Source organism: Scyliorhinus torazame, chromosome 18 (genome assembly GCF_047496885.1).
Source record: "Scyliorhinus torazame isolate Kashiwa2021f chromosome 18, sScyTor2.1, whole genome shotgun sequence".
NCBI classification, from domain to species: domain Eukaryota; kingdom Metazoa; phylum Chordata; class Chondrichthyes; order Carcharhiniformes; family Scyliorhinidae; genus Scyliorhinus; species Scyliorhinus torazame.
The window spans coordinates 147,926,518-147,946,357 of NC_092724.1; the positions used below are offsets into that span (position 1 = coordinate 147,926,518).

General features: G+C 44.7%; 1 protein-coding gene across 1 annotated transcript in view; it reads right to left on the reverse strand.

Moving 5' to 3' along the window:
- map2k6 (mitogen-activated protein kinase kinase 6) overlaps positions 1-19,840 on the reverse strand; it is a 157,377-nt gene that overhangs the window by 86,645 nt on the left and 50,892 nt on the right. The window contains exons 2-3 of the mRNA XM_072483562.1: positions 15,717-15,783; positions 7,102-7,150 (exon numbers count right to left, since the gene is read on the reverse strand). Of these exons, the coding sequence (XP_072339663.1) occupies positions 7,102-7,150; positions 15,717-15,783 (116 nt within the window). The remainder of the gene's footprint in view (positions 1-7,101; positions 7,151-15,716; positions 15,784-19,840) is intronic.

Below are 19,840 nucleotides of genomic sequence, written 5' to 3' on the forward strand. Positions count from 1 at the left end.
CTGTGAGAGCCGTGTGCTCCCTCTGCGTTGAATCAAAGCAGAGATATTTATTTTGTTTTTAACCACTTGGAAGTTGATGACAGTTCTATTAATATATAAATGGTTAAGCAATTTCTATAACTTATTATGAAATATTTGGCATGTATTAAATGTATTCAATCTTATTCATTGGGTCATGGTTAGCGAACATACCCAATTTCAGTCATGCGGCCCACTGAGATGAAGGAGGGTCAGTCAAGCAGCCCACTCACTAGCCTAGATCTCCCATCACTGCTTTATACAGTAGGCGAGGTATCTTCCCACTGAGCTGAAGCCAGCATTTATTGCCCATCCCCCATGCCCTGAAGTGGAATGACCCATCCCATCCTCTTACAAATATTTCAACACCATAAGTAAATGTCAGGATGTCATTTTGAGGATGTTCATTAGTCTTAATCTCTGCTGCAATGCAAACTCACACTTGTGACTGTGCACACACCAGGGACAAATCTGAGGGAAAGTAAGGGTTTTGCCCAAGACCAAACTGCCCCCAGGGGGTGTAAATCCCATGAACAACTAAATGTGAAAATGTGTGTTAGAAAATATTCTGACACAATGGGTTGTCACTCTATCTCAATCAATCAAAGCCACAAAATTACAGGCAGTCTGCATAATATTTGGTGAATGGGTCAGAACCAAAATGTTTCACAAGCATCAGATACTTCTAGAGAAGCTTATAGCATGTTATTATTATGCATCTTCTTATTTAAATCCATTGTGATGTCATCACTAAGTGCTCTGCTGTCATCAGTTGTTGTTGGTGTTACCGGTGCATATTTGTGTTAACTGTCATTAGTTTTACTCTGTTACTGTTATTTCAATGATTAGTTAATCACTCCCATTTTTGAGTCTATGCTGTATTTCAAACTTTGTTATTTTTAGATATTAAAGAAGATTAACTTTATTTATTAACAATGCATTTTGACTAGCTTTTTGTGGTCAGGTTACCACATCCTTTTGACGATGAGGGTGGAATGGAAAATTTGAGTTCAACATGAAGCTTTGCTAAGTTTACCAACAGAAGACAAGTTAGCAGAACTGGGTCTATCAGTGAGTTTGTGGAAGAGAACAAGAATTGGTCTGAATATAAGGAAAGTTGGAACACTTTTTCTTGGGAAATGGGATCACAGGTGTGGCTAGAAAGCACTCAATTCTCCTTTGTGTGGGATAAAGATTTACAAGCTAGTGAGAAATTTAGCTACACCACGGAAACCAATAGACATAATTTTTGGGTTTAGTCCCACGCGTTCAGAATCCTAAACCCTAAGTACAAAGTTTCCATAGTCAGTTTTGGAAGATGAGACAATCTATAGCTAACTTAGTGGCTGAATTGCATCAGCTCTGAACATTGCGAGTTTGGGGAAGTTTTGGAAGACATGCTTTGGGGCAGACTAGTTTGTGGCATTGACAAGGACAGCATTCAGCGGCGTTTGCTGGGAGAAGCCACATTACGTTTAAGAAGGCTCTAGAAATTACTCAGGGCATGGAAGTGGCTGCTAATAATGCAAAAGATATTGGATTGGATTTGTTTATTGTCACGTGTACCGAGGACAGTGAAAAGTATTTTTCTGCAAGCAGCTCAACAGATCATTAAGTACATGGGAGGAAAAGGGAATAAAAGAAAATACATAATAGGGCAACACAAGGGATACAATGTAACTACATAAACACCGGCATCGGATGAAGCATACAGGGTGTAGTGTTAATGAGGTCAGTCCATAAGAGGGTCGTTTAGGAGTCTGGTAACAGCGGGAAAGAAGCTGTTCGTGCATGTTCTCAGACTTCTGTAACTCCTGCCCGATGGAAGAAGTTGGAAGAGTGAGTAAGCCGGATGGGAGGGGTCTTTGATTATGCTGCCCGCTTTCCCCAGGCAGCGGGAGGTGTAGATGGAGTCAATGGATGGGAGGCAGGTTCGTGTGATGGACTGAGCGGTGTTCACGAATCTTGAGAAGGCCAATGGCAGCACGCAAGCAAATGCACTGCATCAAGTAGAAAAAGAAGCTGCAAGTAAAAAGGTGAAGACAGTAGAGTGTATTAGGTGTGGAGGGTCGCACTATGTGAGTCATTTTTAGTTTATCAACACTGTTTGTCACCAGTGCAACAAGAAGGGGCATTTAGCGAAGAGGTTCCAGAGTGCTAAGTGTACGTCGAAGGCGGAGCAGGGGACTTCAAATGCAAAGAAACCTCCGTCGATTGCACATCATTTGGAAAGTTCAGACCAGGCAGAGGAGCACTATTACGACATGTTTAATATGAGCGAGGGACGTGCATAGCTTATTTATGCTACAGTGCAGTTCGATGGACAAGTTGGAGGTGGACACAGGGATCTCTGTATCAGTGAGGAATCCTTCAGGAAGATTTGGGGCACTGAGCAGGCACCAGCCCTTACTCAGGCAGGAATCAACCTTCAGATGTACACTTGTGAGGCTATACCATTGCTTGGAGCATTACATAGAAAATAGAAGGAGTAGACCATTCGGCCCTTCAAGCCTGCTCCGCCATTCATTATGATCATGGCTGATCATCAAATTCAATACCCTGATTTCCCCCCCCCCCCTGATTTCTTTAGCCACAAGAGCTACATCTAATTCTTTCTTGAAATCACACAACGTTTTGGTCTCAACTACTTTCTGTGGTAGTGAATTCCATAGATTCACCACTCTCTGGGTGAAGAAATTGCTCCTCACCTCAGTACTAACAGGTTTACCCCTTATCCGCAAACTATGGCCCCTGGTTCTGGACTCCCCCACCATCGGGAACATTCTTTCTGAATCTACCCTGTCTAATCCTGTTAGAATTTGATAACTTTGCCAAAAGTTAACTTTGCCAAAAGATCCCCTCTCATTCTTCTAAACTCCAATGAATGTCATCCTAACCGACTTGGGCTTTCCTCATATGACAGTCCCGCCATCCCAGAAATCAGCCTAGTAAACCTTAACTGCACTCCCTCCATAGCAAGAAAATCCTTCCTCAGAAAAGGACACCAAAACTGCCCACACTACTCCAGGTGTAGCCTCACCAACACAATTGCAGTAAAACATCCCTATTCCTATACCCAAAACCTCTTGTTATGAAGGCCAACATACCATTTGCCTTCTTTACTGCCTGCTGTACCTCCGTGCTTACTTACAGCGGCTGATACATGTGGACACCAAGGTCTCGCTGAATATCCAACGCTCTCAATTTACACCCATTCAAATAATAAGATCATAAGACATTGGAGCAGAATTAGGCCATTAGGCCCATCAAGTCTGCTCAGCCATTCAATCATGGCTGATATGTTTGTAATCCCCACAAATGCGCACAACCATCAATTATAAGAACAGGAATAATTGGAACTGCCCAATATGAAAACTGAATGGGCCCAATGATTCCGAGCCTTTGCGGCCATACCAACTCCTCCTCCACTTTGGCTTTTTTGGCAAAGGGCACTGTCAGGGTTTGGAAAAGCGAGTAATAACCTGAGGATCTACGAACAATTTAAGTGTCGTGCCCCATAATGTACCCAGTTGGTCAGGACATTTCTGAATGACGTCCTCTATCACTTGTGTGCTTTATCTCACTCCAGAAGTTTCCTGAGCCAAGCACAGCCAGTAGACTTGGCCCATGGCGTTTTACTACCATGATCTGTGCTCTTGATTCTGGGCTGTCATATGCAATATCCACCTCCTATTTGGCACAAGAGTAGAAAGGGAAATGTGGCCAAACCATGGCTAACAAGGCAAATTAGAGATACATTAGATTCAAAGGCGAAGCATATGAATCAGCAAGAAAAAGCAATAGACCCGAGGATTGGGAACAGTTTAAAATTCAGCAAAGGTGTACCAAGGGATTGATTAAGAAAGGGAAAATACCAGAAGAAAGTAAGATAGCGGGGAACACTAAAAACTGACTGCAAATGTTCCTATAGATACGTAAAGAGAAAAAGATTGGCTACTGCTTTTTCTTGCTAATTCGTATATTTTGTCTTTGAAGGAGGAGTTGGAGTGGCTGCAAAGGATCGGAATCATTGAACCCATACAGTTTTCATATTGGGCAGCTCCAATTGTTCCTGTTCTTAAAAGTGATGGTACTCTGCACATATGTGGGGATTTCACACTTAACATTAATCAGGTTTCTAAGCTGGACGCTTACCCGTTGCCAAGGGTAGACGATCTGATTCCAACCCTTGCTGGAGGCAAGATGTTATCAAAACTGGACATGAGCCAGGCCTATCAACAACTCCTGCTCAATGAAGATTGGAAGTAGTACGCGACCATCAACACACAAAGGGTTGTTCAAGTATAATCGTTTTTTTTTTGGCGTAACCTCCAGTCTGGCGATCTTTCAAAGATGATGGGCAACCTGTTACAAGACAATCCGCATGTTGCAGTTTATCCAGATGACATTTTAGTTCCAGGTAAGAATGACGAGGAGCAACTCAGCAGGACTGCATCTGAAGCTGAGCAAGTGCATTTTTCAGGCACCGAGCGTGGCGTACGTAGGCCCCAGAATTACTGCACAAGGTTTATCTCCTGTGGAAAGGAATGTTTGAGCGATTAAGGAAGCTCCGGAGCTCAGGAATGTGGCCGAGCTCAGGTCGTTTGATAAACTAATTTGGAAATTCTTTGCCAGACTTGTCGACAGTGTTGGCTACACTGTACCTATTCTGCACAAAAGAACAAAATGGAAGTGGGAATCTGCACAGAGGGAGGATTGCAAAGATGTGAAAGCGCTGCTGCAATCGAAAAATCTGCAGGTCCATTTTGATCCAGACAGGGAACTTAATCTGTCATGCGACGCCTTGCCCTATAATTATATTAATAATAACCTTTTATTGTCACAAGTAGGCTTACATTAACACTGCAATGAAGTTACTGTGAAAAGCCCCTTATGGTGTGGGAGTGGTACTTTCTCATGTAATGGAGTATGGGTCCGAAAAACCCATTGGTTTTGCAACTAGAATGCTGACAAAAGCTAAAAAGGGATATTCACAGTTGGACAAATAAGGTCTACCTATTGTTTTAGCGGGAAAAAGATTCCATCAGTGCCTCCATGGTCCTTCATTCACCATATGTACCAACCACAAGATATTGATGAGCCTTTTCAATGGGTCTAAATGTATTCCTGCCTAACTGTGATCCGCCTAACTCTGCTGGTCTGCCTTAGCATCAAATCCTGACTATTTTTGGAAAACAAAAATGTACTAATCTCAAATTTGAAACGAAGATTTGCTCCAGCATCAATTGCTGTTTGCAAAAGAATTCCAAACCTCTACCAAGATTTGTGTGTTGAGGTATTTCCACAGACATGGGACGGGCCGCGCGAATCGCGCCATGCCGCCCTGTTGCCGGGACACGATTCTCCGCTCTCCACGCCGGTCGGGGTATGCGATGACTCTCCGGCCCGGGCCGGCGCGCCGATTCTCCTACCCGGATGGGCCGAGCGGCCGTCATCGCCGAATCCCACCGGCGCCGTTCTAACATCCTATGAGCCGGCACGGCCTCGGCGTTGAAGGGGCCGGGGGCAGCCTGTGTGTGTGTTGGGGGGGGGGGGGGGGGGGGGGGGAGTTCCGACCCTGGGGGGGGGGGCCTCCTTAGCGGGCTCTCTGCCCTACGAACTCCTTTCGTCCGCGTCGGCTCCTGTAGCCCTGCGCCATTTGGCGTCGGGGCCGGCGCGGGAAGAAGGCCACTGTGCATGCGCTAGTTGGTGCTGGCCCAACTACGCATGCACCGACCCCGCGGCGCCGGGTTCAAGCCGGGATTGGCAGCTGGAGCAGCGTGGGCCGCAGAATGGGGTCCCGGAACGGGCGCCGACGCTGGAGTAAAACACTCCCGCTTTTACGCCGGCGTCGGCACTTAGCCGCTCGATGGGAGAATCCCGCCCATGCACTCTGAAAGCCACTGTTCAGACCCCCATACAAGCTCTGCAACATCCTCGTGCCTGTCCGATGGATTAGACTGTCCATTATCACACTGGGTTCTTTATTTCTGCCCCTGATGTGGGTATACACAGAAAATTCCTCACCAGCATGCAGACTTATGTTTCTACACCCAAATAATTTTTTTTTTCAAATTATGGAAAATAGAGTCCAGTTTTAACTTAGGTCAATCGAGAAATGCTTTTGAAAAACAAAAAGAAACTGAATGAAGTGATGCCTATTTCTAGCTGAGTAGACTGGAGAGCAGACTGGGAATATTATGCAACAGTGGTGCATTGCCCTCCAATGGATAAAGCCAGTACAGCAACAAATACACCTGCTTCAGAAGTAATCAATTATAACGTTGCTCCTTCAGTAGTAATACTGGGGGGATGGCTCTACCTTGAGCCATCTACGATGCAATTTTGTTTTAAAAAATTATTTTTTCAATGAATGTGATTGATCTTATTGCGGGCATCAAATTCATGCTTTTGCGAAGTTGGATGGAAAACACAACACCCTGTTTGCCAACATTTGGCATCTATAATCAGTGATGCTCATCCAATCAATGCCTACCTCAAAATACTCAACTGGCCCTCATTCTCAGACAGTTATTTGAGCATTTACTGGGCGAGAACTGACAATTCTATCATTGCAAGCACAAAGGACTACCATGTCAAAATTCAGCAGTGCTCTGATCACTCAACAAGTTCACTGATAGGACGAAGGTGAGAGGGGGCTCGTGTGCAACATAGGCCTGTTGGACTGAAGACAGACCGACATTGCGTTGTAAAATTCCATGTTCTTTTATCTTGTGCTACAAATAAACAAATCCCAAAAATAACATTGTCGTGCGTGTCTCTGATGTGAGTAACCAACAAGCCATTTACAATTTACCTCATGAAATAAAGAGTAGTGGCTCAAGAACATCCATTTGTTGAATCCTTAAAAGGACAATGCCACCCTGTTACCCAGCATAAAGGGCATCTCACTCACTTTGTTTCAATTTAAAATTTTGTTGCCAAGAATTCCAAAGCAAAATGGACAATCTATTTGTCGCGGAGAGCTTTGCTACAAAACCAAATCTCAAAATAATGGTTTCATGTCAACTTCGTCCCACATGCCACGTTCCTAAGGAAATGTTGTGGAGAGTAATGACTTACCTTTTCACCAATAGCAATGCAAGCCTTTGAATCCAGGTCTCTTGGTGGGCTGCAGAGAGAAAACAAAGGGTTTCAGCTAGCACATGGGTCTCCTCAGGAAACAAACTGGGCAACTCCCTACAAAACGTGAGGGAACATATTTCACCGGAATTAACCAGCAAAAAAAGGGTCAGGCTGTGTAAAGGGTGCCGTAGAATTTCACTTTGATGATATGGTGGGGAGGTGGTGGTGTAGTGGTATTGTTACTTGGACGCAGTGACCCAGGATAATGCTCTGGGGTTTGAATCCCACCACAGTAGATGGTGAAATTGTAAGTCAATTAAAACAAAATATGCGGAATTAAAAGTTTAATGATGAACGTGAATTGATTTTTGTAAAAGCCCATCTGGTTCATCAATGTCCTTCAGTGAAAGAAATCTACTGTCCTTACCTGGTCTGGCCCATAATAATGTGTTGGGTCTAAAATGGCCTCTGAATTGGCCCAGCGAGCCAATAACAGTAACAAGGCCTATGACCAATTAAGGCAATAAATGTCCAATAAACACCCAGTGATGCAGGCATCTATGAGCAAATAGAAAAAAAAATACTGCACACAAGTGGCCAGTTGTCAAAACAGTCCACAGGATCAGAGGTGCTTTTCATTAGAAAGAAGAAGGAGGCCTGGTGAAGGTGTTCAAAGGTATTAGGGGTTTTGAGAAGGTTATCAAAATGATTTCCATTGATTGATGAGTCAGTGATGTGGGCAGGGGTGGATTTACAGTTAGTGGAGCCCTGTGCTCACCTTCGTTTCAAGAGCCAAGAAGGCGAAGGTGTGGGAAGCACTCGTAGATGGGCTGAAATTGGGGATATTCAAGAGGCCAGTTTGAGAGAAACAACATCCGAACAGACAGAAGTTCTGCATTCAAGGCATTTGTACATCTTAAACGCATGAATGTCTGGGAACATTCATAATGCTACCTTGTAACATAACTGGCACTGACACAAAGAAATAGATCACAGTTTGTCTTTGAGTGTCATGTTAGAACATTCGGTGTTACACCTGTGCTGATCTGCCTGCCGTGTCCAATACTGCAGTGACAAAGTCAGGGGCATGGACTTCCACTATTGAAAAGCAGCTCAACATGAATTTAATTTTCAGACCACACAATATGTTAAACAAGCAGTCTGCTGGCGCAGGTAAAACACCAAACTGCTTTGTGACTCTCGAATGTTGTACAAAAACAGATCTGAGCAAATTCGGACAAAGTACAAAAAAAGGATGGAATAACTTGTCTCTGGAAAGAAAGGGTGCAGAGGAGGTTCACCAGGATGTTGCCTGGTGTGGAGGGTGCTAGCTATGAAGAAAGGTTGAGTGGATTAGGATTGTTTTCGTTGGAAAGACAGAGGTTGAGGGGGGACCTGATTGAGCTCTACAAAATTATGAGAGGTATGGACAGGGTGGATAGCAACAAGCTTTTTCCAAGAGTGGGGGTGTCAATTACAAGGGGTCACGATTTCAAAGTGAGAGGGGGAAAGTTTAAGGGAGATGTGCGTGGAAAGTTTTTTACGCAGAGGGTGGTGGGTGCCTGGAACGCTTTGCCAGCGGAGGTGGTAGAGGCGGGCATGATAGCATCATTTAAGATGCACCTAGACAGATATATGAACGGGCAGGGAACAGAGGGAAGTAGATCCTTGGAAAATAGGTGACAGGTTTAGATAAAGGATCTGGATCGGCGCAGGCTGTAATTATCTTTGTTCTAACCACCAAACCAAAGAATCTGGTAAAGGGTTATCGAGCTGATTTTGCTTTGCATTTGCTGCTGATTGGCTCAAGTCTGCAACAGGTAATCAGCCTCTGAATGGATGCCCTGCTTACTATCTGGCCCTGCCGATATGCACTCCAGCAGTGCTGACTCTTAACAGGGCCGGCAGTCCAACAGGCCAGCAGCAGACAGGGCCTCCCTGTTGGTCAGGTCCCTGTGCCTACGCATGGTGTATTTCATTGCAAATCCGCCCTGGATGTGGGTATGTTGTGGAGTTTTCGAATTAGAGGTCATAAACACAAACATCTTGAGAACAAAGATGGAGATTAGCAAGAATTTAATTTAGATAAGAGTTAAAACATGGAACGGCCTTCCAAAAACCAATGTTGAAAGGAGAGCTTAAATATATATATTTTTTAAAAAGATAAATAACTGAAAACCTAAAAATTCAAAAGGTTACAGGAGGAGGAAAGGAGATCGAGACTTTCAAACACCCGACATAAATTAGATGGGTCATATAAAGGTAAGTCACCATAACCCCAGGTGACCATGGGCTACTTTCCTCTTTGAGGGGGAGAGCTGACTGGTGGTGATTTAACCCGAGGATCACCACACCTCAGGCGAGGGGCAAGGTAGAGAAGACGGGGCCTTCATGAATAACCTCAGCCGGTATGGGGATTGAACCCACATTGCTGGCCTCGCTCTGCATCACAAACCAGCTGTCCGGCCAACTGAGCTAAACCGGCCCCCAATGGGTCATATACCCTGCTTCTGTGATTCTAAAGTATTCTAAAATATACACAGAGTGACAAACAATCTGACCAGTAAATTCTGAGGATTACATGGAGAGGCAGACTGGCCGTCACGTGACAGGCCTGGCTTGGTAACTACACTTGGTGCAAACTTCAGAAAGGATTCATGCTCCTTTGGAAGTTAACCGCACGGCATGGAGGTCCGCAGCCCACCGCCACCAACGGAAAGGAAACTGGATGGAGAACGGGGAACACAGATCTTGCTCTTGACTCATGTATTTAAACACTGAGAAACGTGTATAAATTGGGTGCCAGGAATTGCTCTTTATTCCAGGAATATTTCTACACCACATCCAAACAGATGTCAGTTTTCCAATTCCACCCCCTCGGGCGAAACTGGAAAGGCAGATACAATTCAACTTGTTGCACTTTCGTCTTAAGTATTTCTGGTTTTCCCTGTTAGAAATTTGCTCCCCACCCTCTGACCTCACGGGCTGACCACAAAGGGGCACAAAGGAGTAACGCGGTGGGTATCCCGCCCCTCTCCATTGCAAAGATGCCTCAAAGTTCTTGCAGCTGTCCTCGCCACACACCTGAGTGAAGCTTCGAATAACTACTTTGAGATTCCACAACACAAGTTCTTACAAAACAGAAAAATACCTTTTGGCCAATGTAATGTTGGAAACCTCTGCAAAAGAACATATGTACACTTGATGATAAGAGCGAGGCACATTTGGCAGAGGCCAGCATTGCACTTAGCGGTTCAACAACATGTCGTGTTGGGTGTTTCGCTATACAAATGAACCAACACGGTTGTAGATGGTACAACTCTGTTTTATTATTCTTGATAACAACTACTGTATACTTCTGGCTGTGGTTCGTACTTCACCAGCTAACCTGTGGACCCAGCCCCAGCACTATCTTAGAGAGGCACTCAGCACATGGTGTATGTCTGAGTGGCACGCTGTGAGCTCTGTGCTCGGAGCTATCTCCTGCTGGAATGAGCGGGAACTGTGGTGTTCCCCGTTTTATAGTGCGTGTGCTCTCACTGGTGATTGGCTGTGATGTTGCATGTGTGCTGATTGGTCCGTTGATCTGTCCATCAGTGTGTGTGTGTGTTTGCACCATGATTAGTGCCTCAAAAGTACTGAAACATCCCAAGGTGCCTCACAGGAGCACTATAAAACAAAATATGACACCAGGCCACAGAAGGAGATATTGGAGCAGATGGCCAAAAGCTTGCCCATGAGATCCATGTTTCAAGGATTGACCTGAGGGGGAAAGCAGAGAGCTATGGGAACGGAATTCCAGAGCTTAGGACCTAGACAGATGAAGACACAGCAGTTATTGGTGAAGGGATTAAAATCGGGGATGCTCAATGAGGTCAGAATTATAGGGGGCCGGGGGAGGACTACAGAGATAAGGAGGATCGAGGCCCTGGAGGGGTTTGAAAACAAGGATGAGAATTTTTCAGTTGGGATGTTGCTTAACTAGCAGATAAGGTAGGTCAGCGAACACAGGGCTGATAGGGGAATGGGACTTGGTGCAAACGCAGAGAGCAAGAATAACACTGATCACAGCGAAGGCCGAATGCCAAGTGAAAAGGGGCACAAGAATCACAGCTCTGAACCGGACAGATATCAACTACCCCAACTGACATAAATTTGCATTTAGTTCATTGCAACAGATTTTTAAGCAGCCCTCCTGCAAATAATACAACTCATCTTTTTAAATAGTTAAGTTGTCAACATCAGAGTATATTTACAATGTACAAAAATACAGATTGTGATGTTTTTTGTAATTACGGCAAATTTATTTTGGTTAAATGTAGCAGTGGCACACGCCTGAATCATCGTGTATTCTTTCACGGGCAATCCACAGGAACAATGAGAGTGCTCTTTTCAACTATACTATGGTCTCAGCGAATAAAGTTTGTCCAATCTGCTGCGTCTCAAGTCAATGCGAATGCAAGTGGCTCAGTTCCCACTCCTTCAAAAAGGTTTCTACAGACATCACAATATCAGACACCTTAAGGATGGGCTGGGCCTGAATGTATTCGGAGTGAACGTTAGCTTTGATGACTGATTGCACAGAAGATCGCTCAGTCTTCTGGACTGCAGTGGAGAAAGCAGTTTCATTTGTTTTTCTTTTTAATATTTTGCAGACAAAGCATTTCAACATCGCAGGTTTCTAACCATTGGTAATTCCTCTCACGAACATCACTGTTGAACATCTGGGTTTAATATGGTATTGGTGTTCCACATAGTTAAAGAAACAAGCACCTTTCAAGGGGTTTCCTGTCCTGAAGGACACTGTTCTTTAACAGGATATTTTATAGATTCATTTAGCTGGACCTCCGCCAGTGAAGGTGGGGACGGTAGGGGAGAGCCTCGAGCAGGGAGCAGCTACTTTGGCCAACTGATGGGTGGAAAGAGGGCTGCAGAAAGGAGCATAAACAGAAACCTAGGAATGGGAGTTGTAGCATGGAGGAGCCAAGGCTACAAATAGGGCAACTCAAAGCCTCTAACGCTGCCGAAAGAATCAGGAAGTGGAAATGGGCATACGGCTGCTGGAGACTGGGCAGCTCCCAGGAGTCCAAGACAAAAGGGAGGGATATTCCCATGGTGTCTGGGAGACAAGGTCATCGGGTTCATGTGCTCGCCGCGAAATTAGCAATCAGAGCTCCGCCAATCAAACTCTTCTACCAGCTGGTTAAAGAGCAGAAGTTGAACTCTGTGGTCACATGGTGAATCTGCAGCATTGGTGTTAATGCCCATTATAAATAGTTTGTTTCTCAGAGTTAAACCATTGCTTTTCTGTTTATAAAAAAATGGAGACCAGTCGAATTGAAGATCTTTGTTTTATAACCTTTCTGCTGTCCATGTGCTTGAATCACACGTTTTCAGAACATTTCTTTACTTCAACTCCATAACTTAAGAAACAGCTCCAAATACTTTTATCCACACAAACATATGAATCTGGAGCAGAAGTAGGTCAGTCAGCCCTTCAATCTCAGAGTAAGGGGTCGCCCATTTAAGACAGAGAAGAGGAATTTTTTTCTCTCAGAGGATAGTGAATCTGTGGAATTCTTTACCTCAGAGAGTTGTAGAGGCTGGGTCATCAGATATGTTCAAGGCTGAGATACACAGATTTTAAAAAAAATTTAGGGTGTCCAATTATTATTTTTTTCCAATTAAGGGGCAATTTAGCATGGCCAATTCACCTACCCTGCACATCTTTTTGGGTTGTGGGGATGAGACCCACGCAGACACGGGGAGAATGTGCAAACTCCACGCGGACAGTGACCCGGGGCCGGGATCGAACCCAGGTCCTCAGTGCCATGAGGCAGCAGTGCTAACCACTGTGCAACCATGCCGCCCAGAAGATAGTAAGAAGTCTTACAACACCAGGTTAAAGTCCAACAGGTTTGTTTCGATGTCACTAGCTTTCGGAGCGCTACTCCTTCCTCGGGTGAAGTCCAACAGGTTTGTTTCGATGTCACTAACTTTCGGAGCGCTGCTCCTTCCTCCATTCACCTGAGGAAGGAGCAGCGCTCCGAAAGCTAGTGACATCGAAACAAACCTGTTGAACTTTAACCTGGTGTTGTGAGACTTCTTACTGTGCTCACCCCAGTCCAACACCGGCATCTCCACATCATGCCCAGGAGATAGACAGATGTTTTAATCAGTAAGGGAATCAAGTGTTCTGTGGATAAGGCAGGAAAGTTGAGTTGAGGATCAGATATATATATATATATATATATCAGATCAGTCATGATCTCATTGAATGGCAGAGCAGACTCGATGGGCCGAATGGCCTACTTCTGCTCCTGTGTCTTATGGTCTTAAATGTGCACATGGATAGAATGCTGGTCTTGTGCAGTAGTCAAAAATCCAGCTTGATGTGTATTCAGTCCAGACGTGGGTTGCTTAAATTCAAAATAGCATCCAGAAAAATGTCAAAGGGACACCATACAAGGAAAAGTTCCTATTTTGGGGGAAATCTGGTGCTGTGTTTAGAGTTGCAAATGGGAGTTCAAGGAGTGGAGAAACCTTTTTGCTTGGGTATAATTTACCCTGAACCGGTTCTATTCAGAGTCCATGACAGTAATGACAGAGGTGTCATTAGCCCAACTGCCTCCTTCTTTCCTTCTCAAGTTTCACTCGGATTGACTTTCATCAACAACAGAAACGTTTCTTTATATAACGTCTTTAATATAATGAAACATGCCAGGGTTCTTCACAGGGACATTATAAAACAGCGTATGACACTGAGCCACATAAGGAGATATGAGGAACATAGGACTTAGGGGCAGGAGTAGGCCATTCGGCCCTTCAAGCCTGTTCTGCCGATCAGGAAGATTATGGTTGATAGGTTTGTGGTCTCAGCTTCATGTTCCTGTCTGGCCCCCATAACCTTTGACTCCCTTGCCTAACAAAAATCAGTCTAACTCAGTCTTGAATAAATTTGAAGACCCATTCCCCACTATTTTCTGGGGACGAAAATCCCACAGGTTAATGGCCTACTGAGAGATAGAAATGTTCCTCGTCTCGGTCCATAATGTAAAGTTAAGAACAAAGTTGCCATCGTCCCAAATGACCATAGGCTGCTTCCCCCTCTGAGGGGGGCGAGCTGACTGGTGGTGATTTAACCTGAGGATCACCACACCTCGGACAAGGGGCAAGGTTGAGAAGACGGAGCCTTCATGAATAACCTCAGCCGGTACAGGAATTGAACCTGTGCTGTTGGCCTCGCTCTGCATCCCAAACCAGCTGTCCAGCCAACTGAGCTGAACTGATCTGGATGGCCTGGTCCATGACTCGCTAAGGTAGTATGTATGTATGTACAAAAGGTGATCGGGAAGGCAAATTAAATGTTGGTGTTTATTGCAAGGGAAATACCTCACCTGGTATACTTTGTGCAGTTTTGGTCTCCTTACCTGAGAAATGGTATAATAGAATTTGGGGGCAGCACGGTAGTGCGATGGTTAGCACTGCTGCCCATGGGACCGAGGATCCGGGTTTGATCCTGGCCCCGGGTCACTGTCTATGTGGAGTTTGCACATTTGCCTCGTGCCTGCGTGGGTCTCACCCCCACTACCCTAAAGATGTGCAGGTTAGGTAGATTGGACATGCTAAGTTACCCCTTAATTGGAAAAAAAATAATTGGGTACTCTGAATTTATTTATTTTTTTTAAATAGAATTTGCAGCAGTTCGGATCAGGTTGATGCAATAGATTCCAGGAGTGAAGGGTTATCGGATGAGGAAAAGTTGGTTAGGTTGGATATTTTATCCATTGCAGTTTAGGAGTATGAGAGGTGATTTTACCGAAACATCCAGGATCCTGAGGAGACTTGACATGGTGGAAGCTGAGGGGATGCTTTCCCGTATGGAAGAGGTTGGAGCCAAGAGATGCTGTTTAAAAATAAGGGTCTCCCATTTAAGATCGAGATGGGCAGAATTTTTTCTCTTAAGGATCACTGATCTGTGGAATTTTCTTCCTCAGAGCAGGGGAGGCAGGGTCATTGAATATTTTGAAGGTTGTGTTAGATAGATTCTGTATTTACAAGGGAGTCAAAGGGTACAGGGGGTAGACAGGAAGATAGAGTTGAGTCCACAGTCAAATCAGCCATGATCTTATCAAATGGCGGGGCAGATGTGAACGGCTGACTGACCGACTGCTGCTCCAGATTCATGTTTGTGTGTATAAAAGTATTTGGAGCTGTTTCTTAAGTTATGGATTTTAAGTAAAGAAATGTTCTGAAAACGTGTGATTCAAGCACACGGTCAGCAGAAAGGTTATAAAACAAAGCCCTTCACATCTGCCCCGCCATTTGATAAGATCATGGCTGATCTGATCGTGGCCTCAACGCTATCTTCCTGTCTACCCCCTGTATTGCATGAACCTTATCTGAACTGCTGCAAATTCTATTTTTTAAAATAAATTCAGAGTACCCAATTATTTTTTTTCCCAATTAAGGGGCAATTTTCAAAATATTACCCAAAAAACTGTCCACTTGGTCTCCACAACCTTGCATATGCTCTATGGTTTTAATAACTCTGCAGTCCTGCCGGGTATTGAATGAATCCCAAGTTCCATAAAATTGTGGTTACTACTTACGTGGGGCTTGCCTGGGGCTGCTCGAAAACCTCCTTTGACAACTTCAATCCCCGGCTCTTTTTCTTGCCTGTTAAGACATAAACCACAGGGAAAAAGGTGATATTGAGCTGGGGCCCAGTACATTTACTGAGGCGGAATCACAGCTTCACAAGTGCCCTTCCATTTGGTAAACTTTCCTACTTTATTTGCAGTCGAAATCATAGAATTACACAGCACAGAAGGAGGCCATTTGACCCATCGTGTTTGTACCTGTTCTTTGAAAGAGTTATCCAATTAATCCTCTTTCCAATTAATCCAATTAATCATCTTTCATTCTCACTCCACAGTATAAATATTTCCCACTTTCTCTGTCTTTAGCTTTGACAAAGGGTCATCTGGACACAAAGCGTTAGCTCTTTTCTCTCCCTACAGATGCTGCCAGACCTGCTGAGATTTTCCAGCATTTTTATTTTGGGATCCAATTAATCCTATCCCCTTCATTCCCCAGAGCCCTGACAATTTTCCCTTTCAAGTATTCATCCAATTTGGTTATGCAAATTATAATTGAATTTGCTTCCACCAATCTGTCAGGCAACGCATTCCAGAATTCCCTCATCTCACCCTTTGTTTTTTCAAGCTAATTATCTGAAATCGGTTAGCACCGAACACAGTTTATGTACATTATGTGGAGGAGATAACCCCCTCCTGTCACACATCAAATGTGTAGTTTGCATGTTCTCCCTATATCTGCGTGGGTTTCCTCCAAGTGCTCCGGTTTCTTCCCACAGTGCAAAGATGTGCAGGTTAGGTAGATGAAAAAATGAAAGAAAATGAAAATCGCTTATTGTCACAAGTAGGCTTCAAATGAAGTTACTGTGAAAAGCCCCTAGTCGCCACATTCCGGCGTCTGTTCGGGGAGGCTGATACGAGATTGAACATGCTAAATTGTTCCTTAGTGTCCAAAGATTAGGTGGGGTTAAGGGGTAAAGGGTATGGGGCAGGGGAGTGGGCCTAGATGCGAGTGCTCTTTCAGAGGGTTGGTGGACACTCGATGGGCCGAGTGGCCTCCTTCTGCACTGTAGGTATTCTATATTGAAACAAATAGGAATGACCATGTGGTTCTCCAACTATACATCTGAAACAGAGCTCACAGTGATTTGGATGGGGTAACGACGAGGAGGATCGCGGTCGTTTTATAAGGATAAAGGGAACTAGCCAGCATACACCATAATAATGGCAGCACGGTAGCACAGTGGTTAGCACTGTTGCTTCACAGCGCCAGAGTCCCAGGTTCGATTCGCGGCTTGGGGGACTGTCCGTGCGGAGTCTGCACGTTCTCCCCGTGTCTGCGTGGGTTTCGTCCGGATGCTCCGGTTTCCTCCCACAAGTCCCGAAAGACATGCTGTTAGGTAGTTTGGACATTCTGAATTCTCCCTCAGTGTACCTGAACAGGCGCCGGAGTGTGGCGACGAGGGGATTTTCACAGTAACTTCAGTGCAGTGTCAATGTAAGCCTACTTGTGACAATAATAAAGATTATTATTATATTTGCGACCTGAGGTTTTTAGCTTTTCTGTGCTGTTTTGCTTTACGCTTATGAAACCATTACAAAAGTATCATCGCAGATCAAATATTGACTTCACGTTTCAACAAACAATTCTTAAGCAATTCTCATTTTCAAGGAACTAAATCTATTTTTTCATTCACCTTACTTAAAGTTCATGTTTTCATGTACATGTGGGCCAGGCCCACAAATCATTATTTCAGTTTCAAAAATGGTCGGCGATTATTTTCCATTTGAAAATGATGAATGTTATAAACTTAATTTGGTTGCAATAGAGAATGGCATTAAAAAATCTCAGTCACTTGACCTTATAAGCCAATTCCCCCCCCCTCCTTGTATCATTTCTGTAGTTTTAAAAGTGGGCCATAGTTTAAAACAATAAGATAGTGCAACTGAAATCTCCGTCCTTGCATTATTACATCACAATTGCCAGAGCATTTCAAATCAAACTATGCTCTGTTTTTTAGAAATTACTTCAGCTCTGCCACACCCACGTCACATAATTCCATAAAATGCCATCCCTGCCTGACTGTATTATACAGTAAATCAACTGGATACCAACTACAGGCTTCCTTCTCCAGCCTGGAGACCCACCCACCCTCACAGCCCAAGGAACATCCGAGGTGACGGATTATTCCTTACAGGTGCCTGGAGACAGGTACCTTCACTTCAGATAGTACAGGGTTCACAGGCTGCACCGTGCATTCTACAATCCACTTGTGGTTACTCACAACCACTGTGGTTCTGTTTTAGGTTCTGCAGGAACAGTGCAGATAAATGCCTATCCAAACAGCTTCTACTTCAGTAATATAACAGGTCCAGTGTTCAATGCTTTAATCTGCACCTAACTGCCACAGGTTTACATGTATGTTTGAGATTAATTTGTCCGTCAAATTCCACAATGCCAACCGTCTCGGAGAAAAGTTCAATTTCAATTACCATTCTTTGACAATTCCATACTAGCCTATGCGTCAGCCGACCCAACTGGAAGGCAAACTCCCCAATATCTGTAGGCACATGGACCCTTATTATTGTCAAGTGCTTTGTTGCTCAGCGTCAACTGTCACGACACCCTGGGCGAGAAACATATCAGCCATGATTGAATGGCGGAGCAGACCCGATGGGGCGAATGGCCTAATTTTGCTCCTCTGTCTTATGGTCTATGTCCTTATAGTGCGTGGTCAATTTCAGCCCCACTTGATCAGAGTCGCAACACAATAATAATAATATTTTTAGTGTCGCAAGTAAGCTTACATTAACACTGTAATGAAGTTACAAGTGAAATTAGATGTTATTTTGAAATACTGGAAGTCCTTGGCTAAGCCCAATAAACTTGTTTGTAACTTTAACACAAGAAACCTTTTATTATGTATAGTATTATAATTAAGGGATTATTAAGGGATGCTTTGGGGGCCTTGGAGGTCAGGACACCATTTAAAAAGCGCGGCTCCCCAGTGTATAAACGGGACTATGTGCAGCCTCTTCCGCGCAAGTTGCATTGAATAGCTATATGTCTCTTGGCACTGCAAGAGCTAAACACGCTCGCTATGGGATTTGTTCTCATTTAGTTGAATCGAGCTCTTAGAAATGTTTTCATCACTGGGGAGCTGAACTCACCAGCCAGTCTGGCTCCTCAGAGATTGGGCCGCCATTTTGAAAGGGTACCCCGATTTCTAAGTGAGCTTGAGAGTCCCCCACACCTCCCACCCATGGGCTACGTCACTACCCTACTCCCTACCTCGTGAGGACACTCCGCTATGGAGTCACTGAAGGCCTCCCCCCTTTTCAGGCCTCCCTAGCCACCTTTTCACCCCACCCCCTTTTAGGACCCCCACTCTCAACTCCCCAACCTTTGAGGCCCCTTCATCGTCCATCCCCCCACCCTTCATAATATTCATCATACCCTTCCTCATGCCGGGACACTTGACAGTGCCACCCTGGCACCTGGGCACCCTGACACTGCCATCCTAGCACCCTGGCAGTGCCTGTACTAGCCTGGCAATGCCACCCAGGCACCCTGGAAGTGCCAAGGTGCCTGGGTGACAGGAGGACATCCTGCCCTGTCCTTGACCACCCACGGGTCTCCAAAGGCCTGTGGAACCCCCAGGTGCCGTTACCCCAGTCTACGTCTGTGTGGACCAGAACCAAACCGCCTTTTTGATGCCTCGCTGTGGAGGCCGTTAGTTCCTGGGCGCTCGGAGAATCCAGCACTGACATTCAGTAATGAGCCATACGGCTCATTTAAATATGCTGATCAGAAGGGTGAGATCCAGATGAATCTCACGAGACATCTCAAGCATCGCAAATCTTGCAAGAGGCATCACCAAATTGAGCACAACGGGGCTGGTAAATTCACCCGCATGTTTATTGGTGAGTGTTTAGAGAAGTTTCACTGGGATGATCCTCGGTATGGAGGGGCTGTCTTATGAGCAAAGGTGAAACAGGTTGGAACTCTACTCACTGGAAAATTAAGAGGTGATCTCAATGAAACAGGGGCTCGACAGCGTAAATGCGGAGAAGATGTTTCTCTTAATGGGAAAGTCGAGAACCACCGGGCATAGTCTTGGAATGAAGTGGTGACA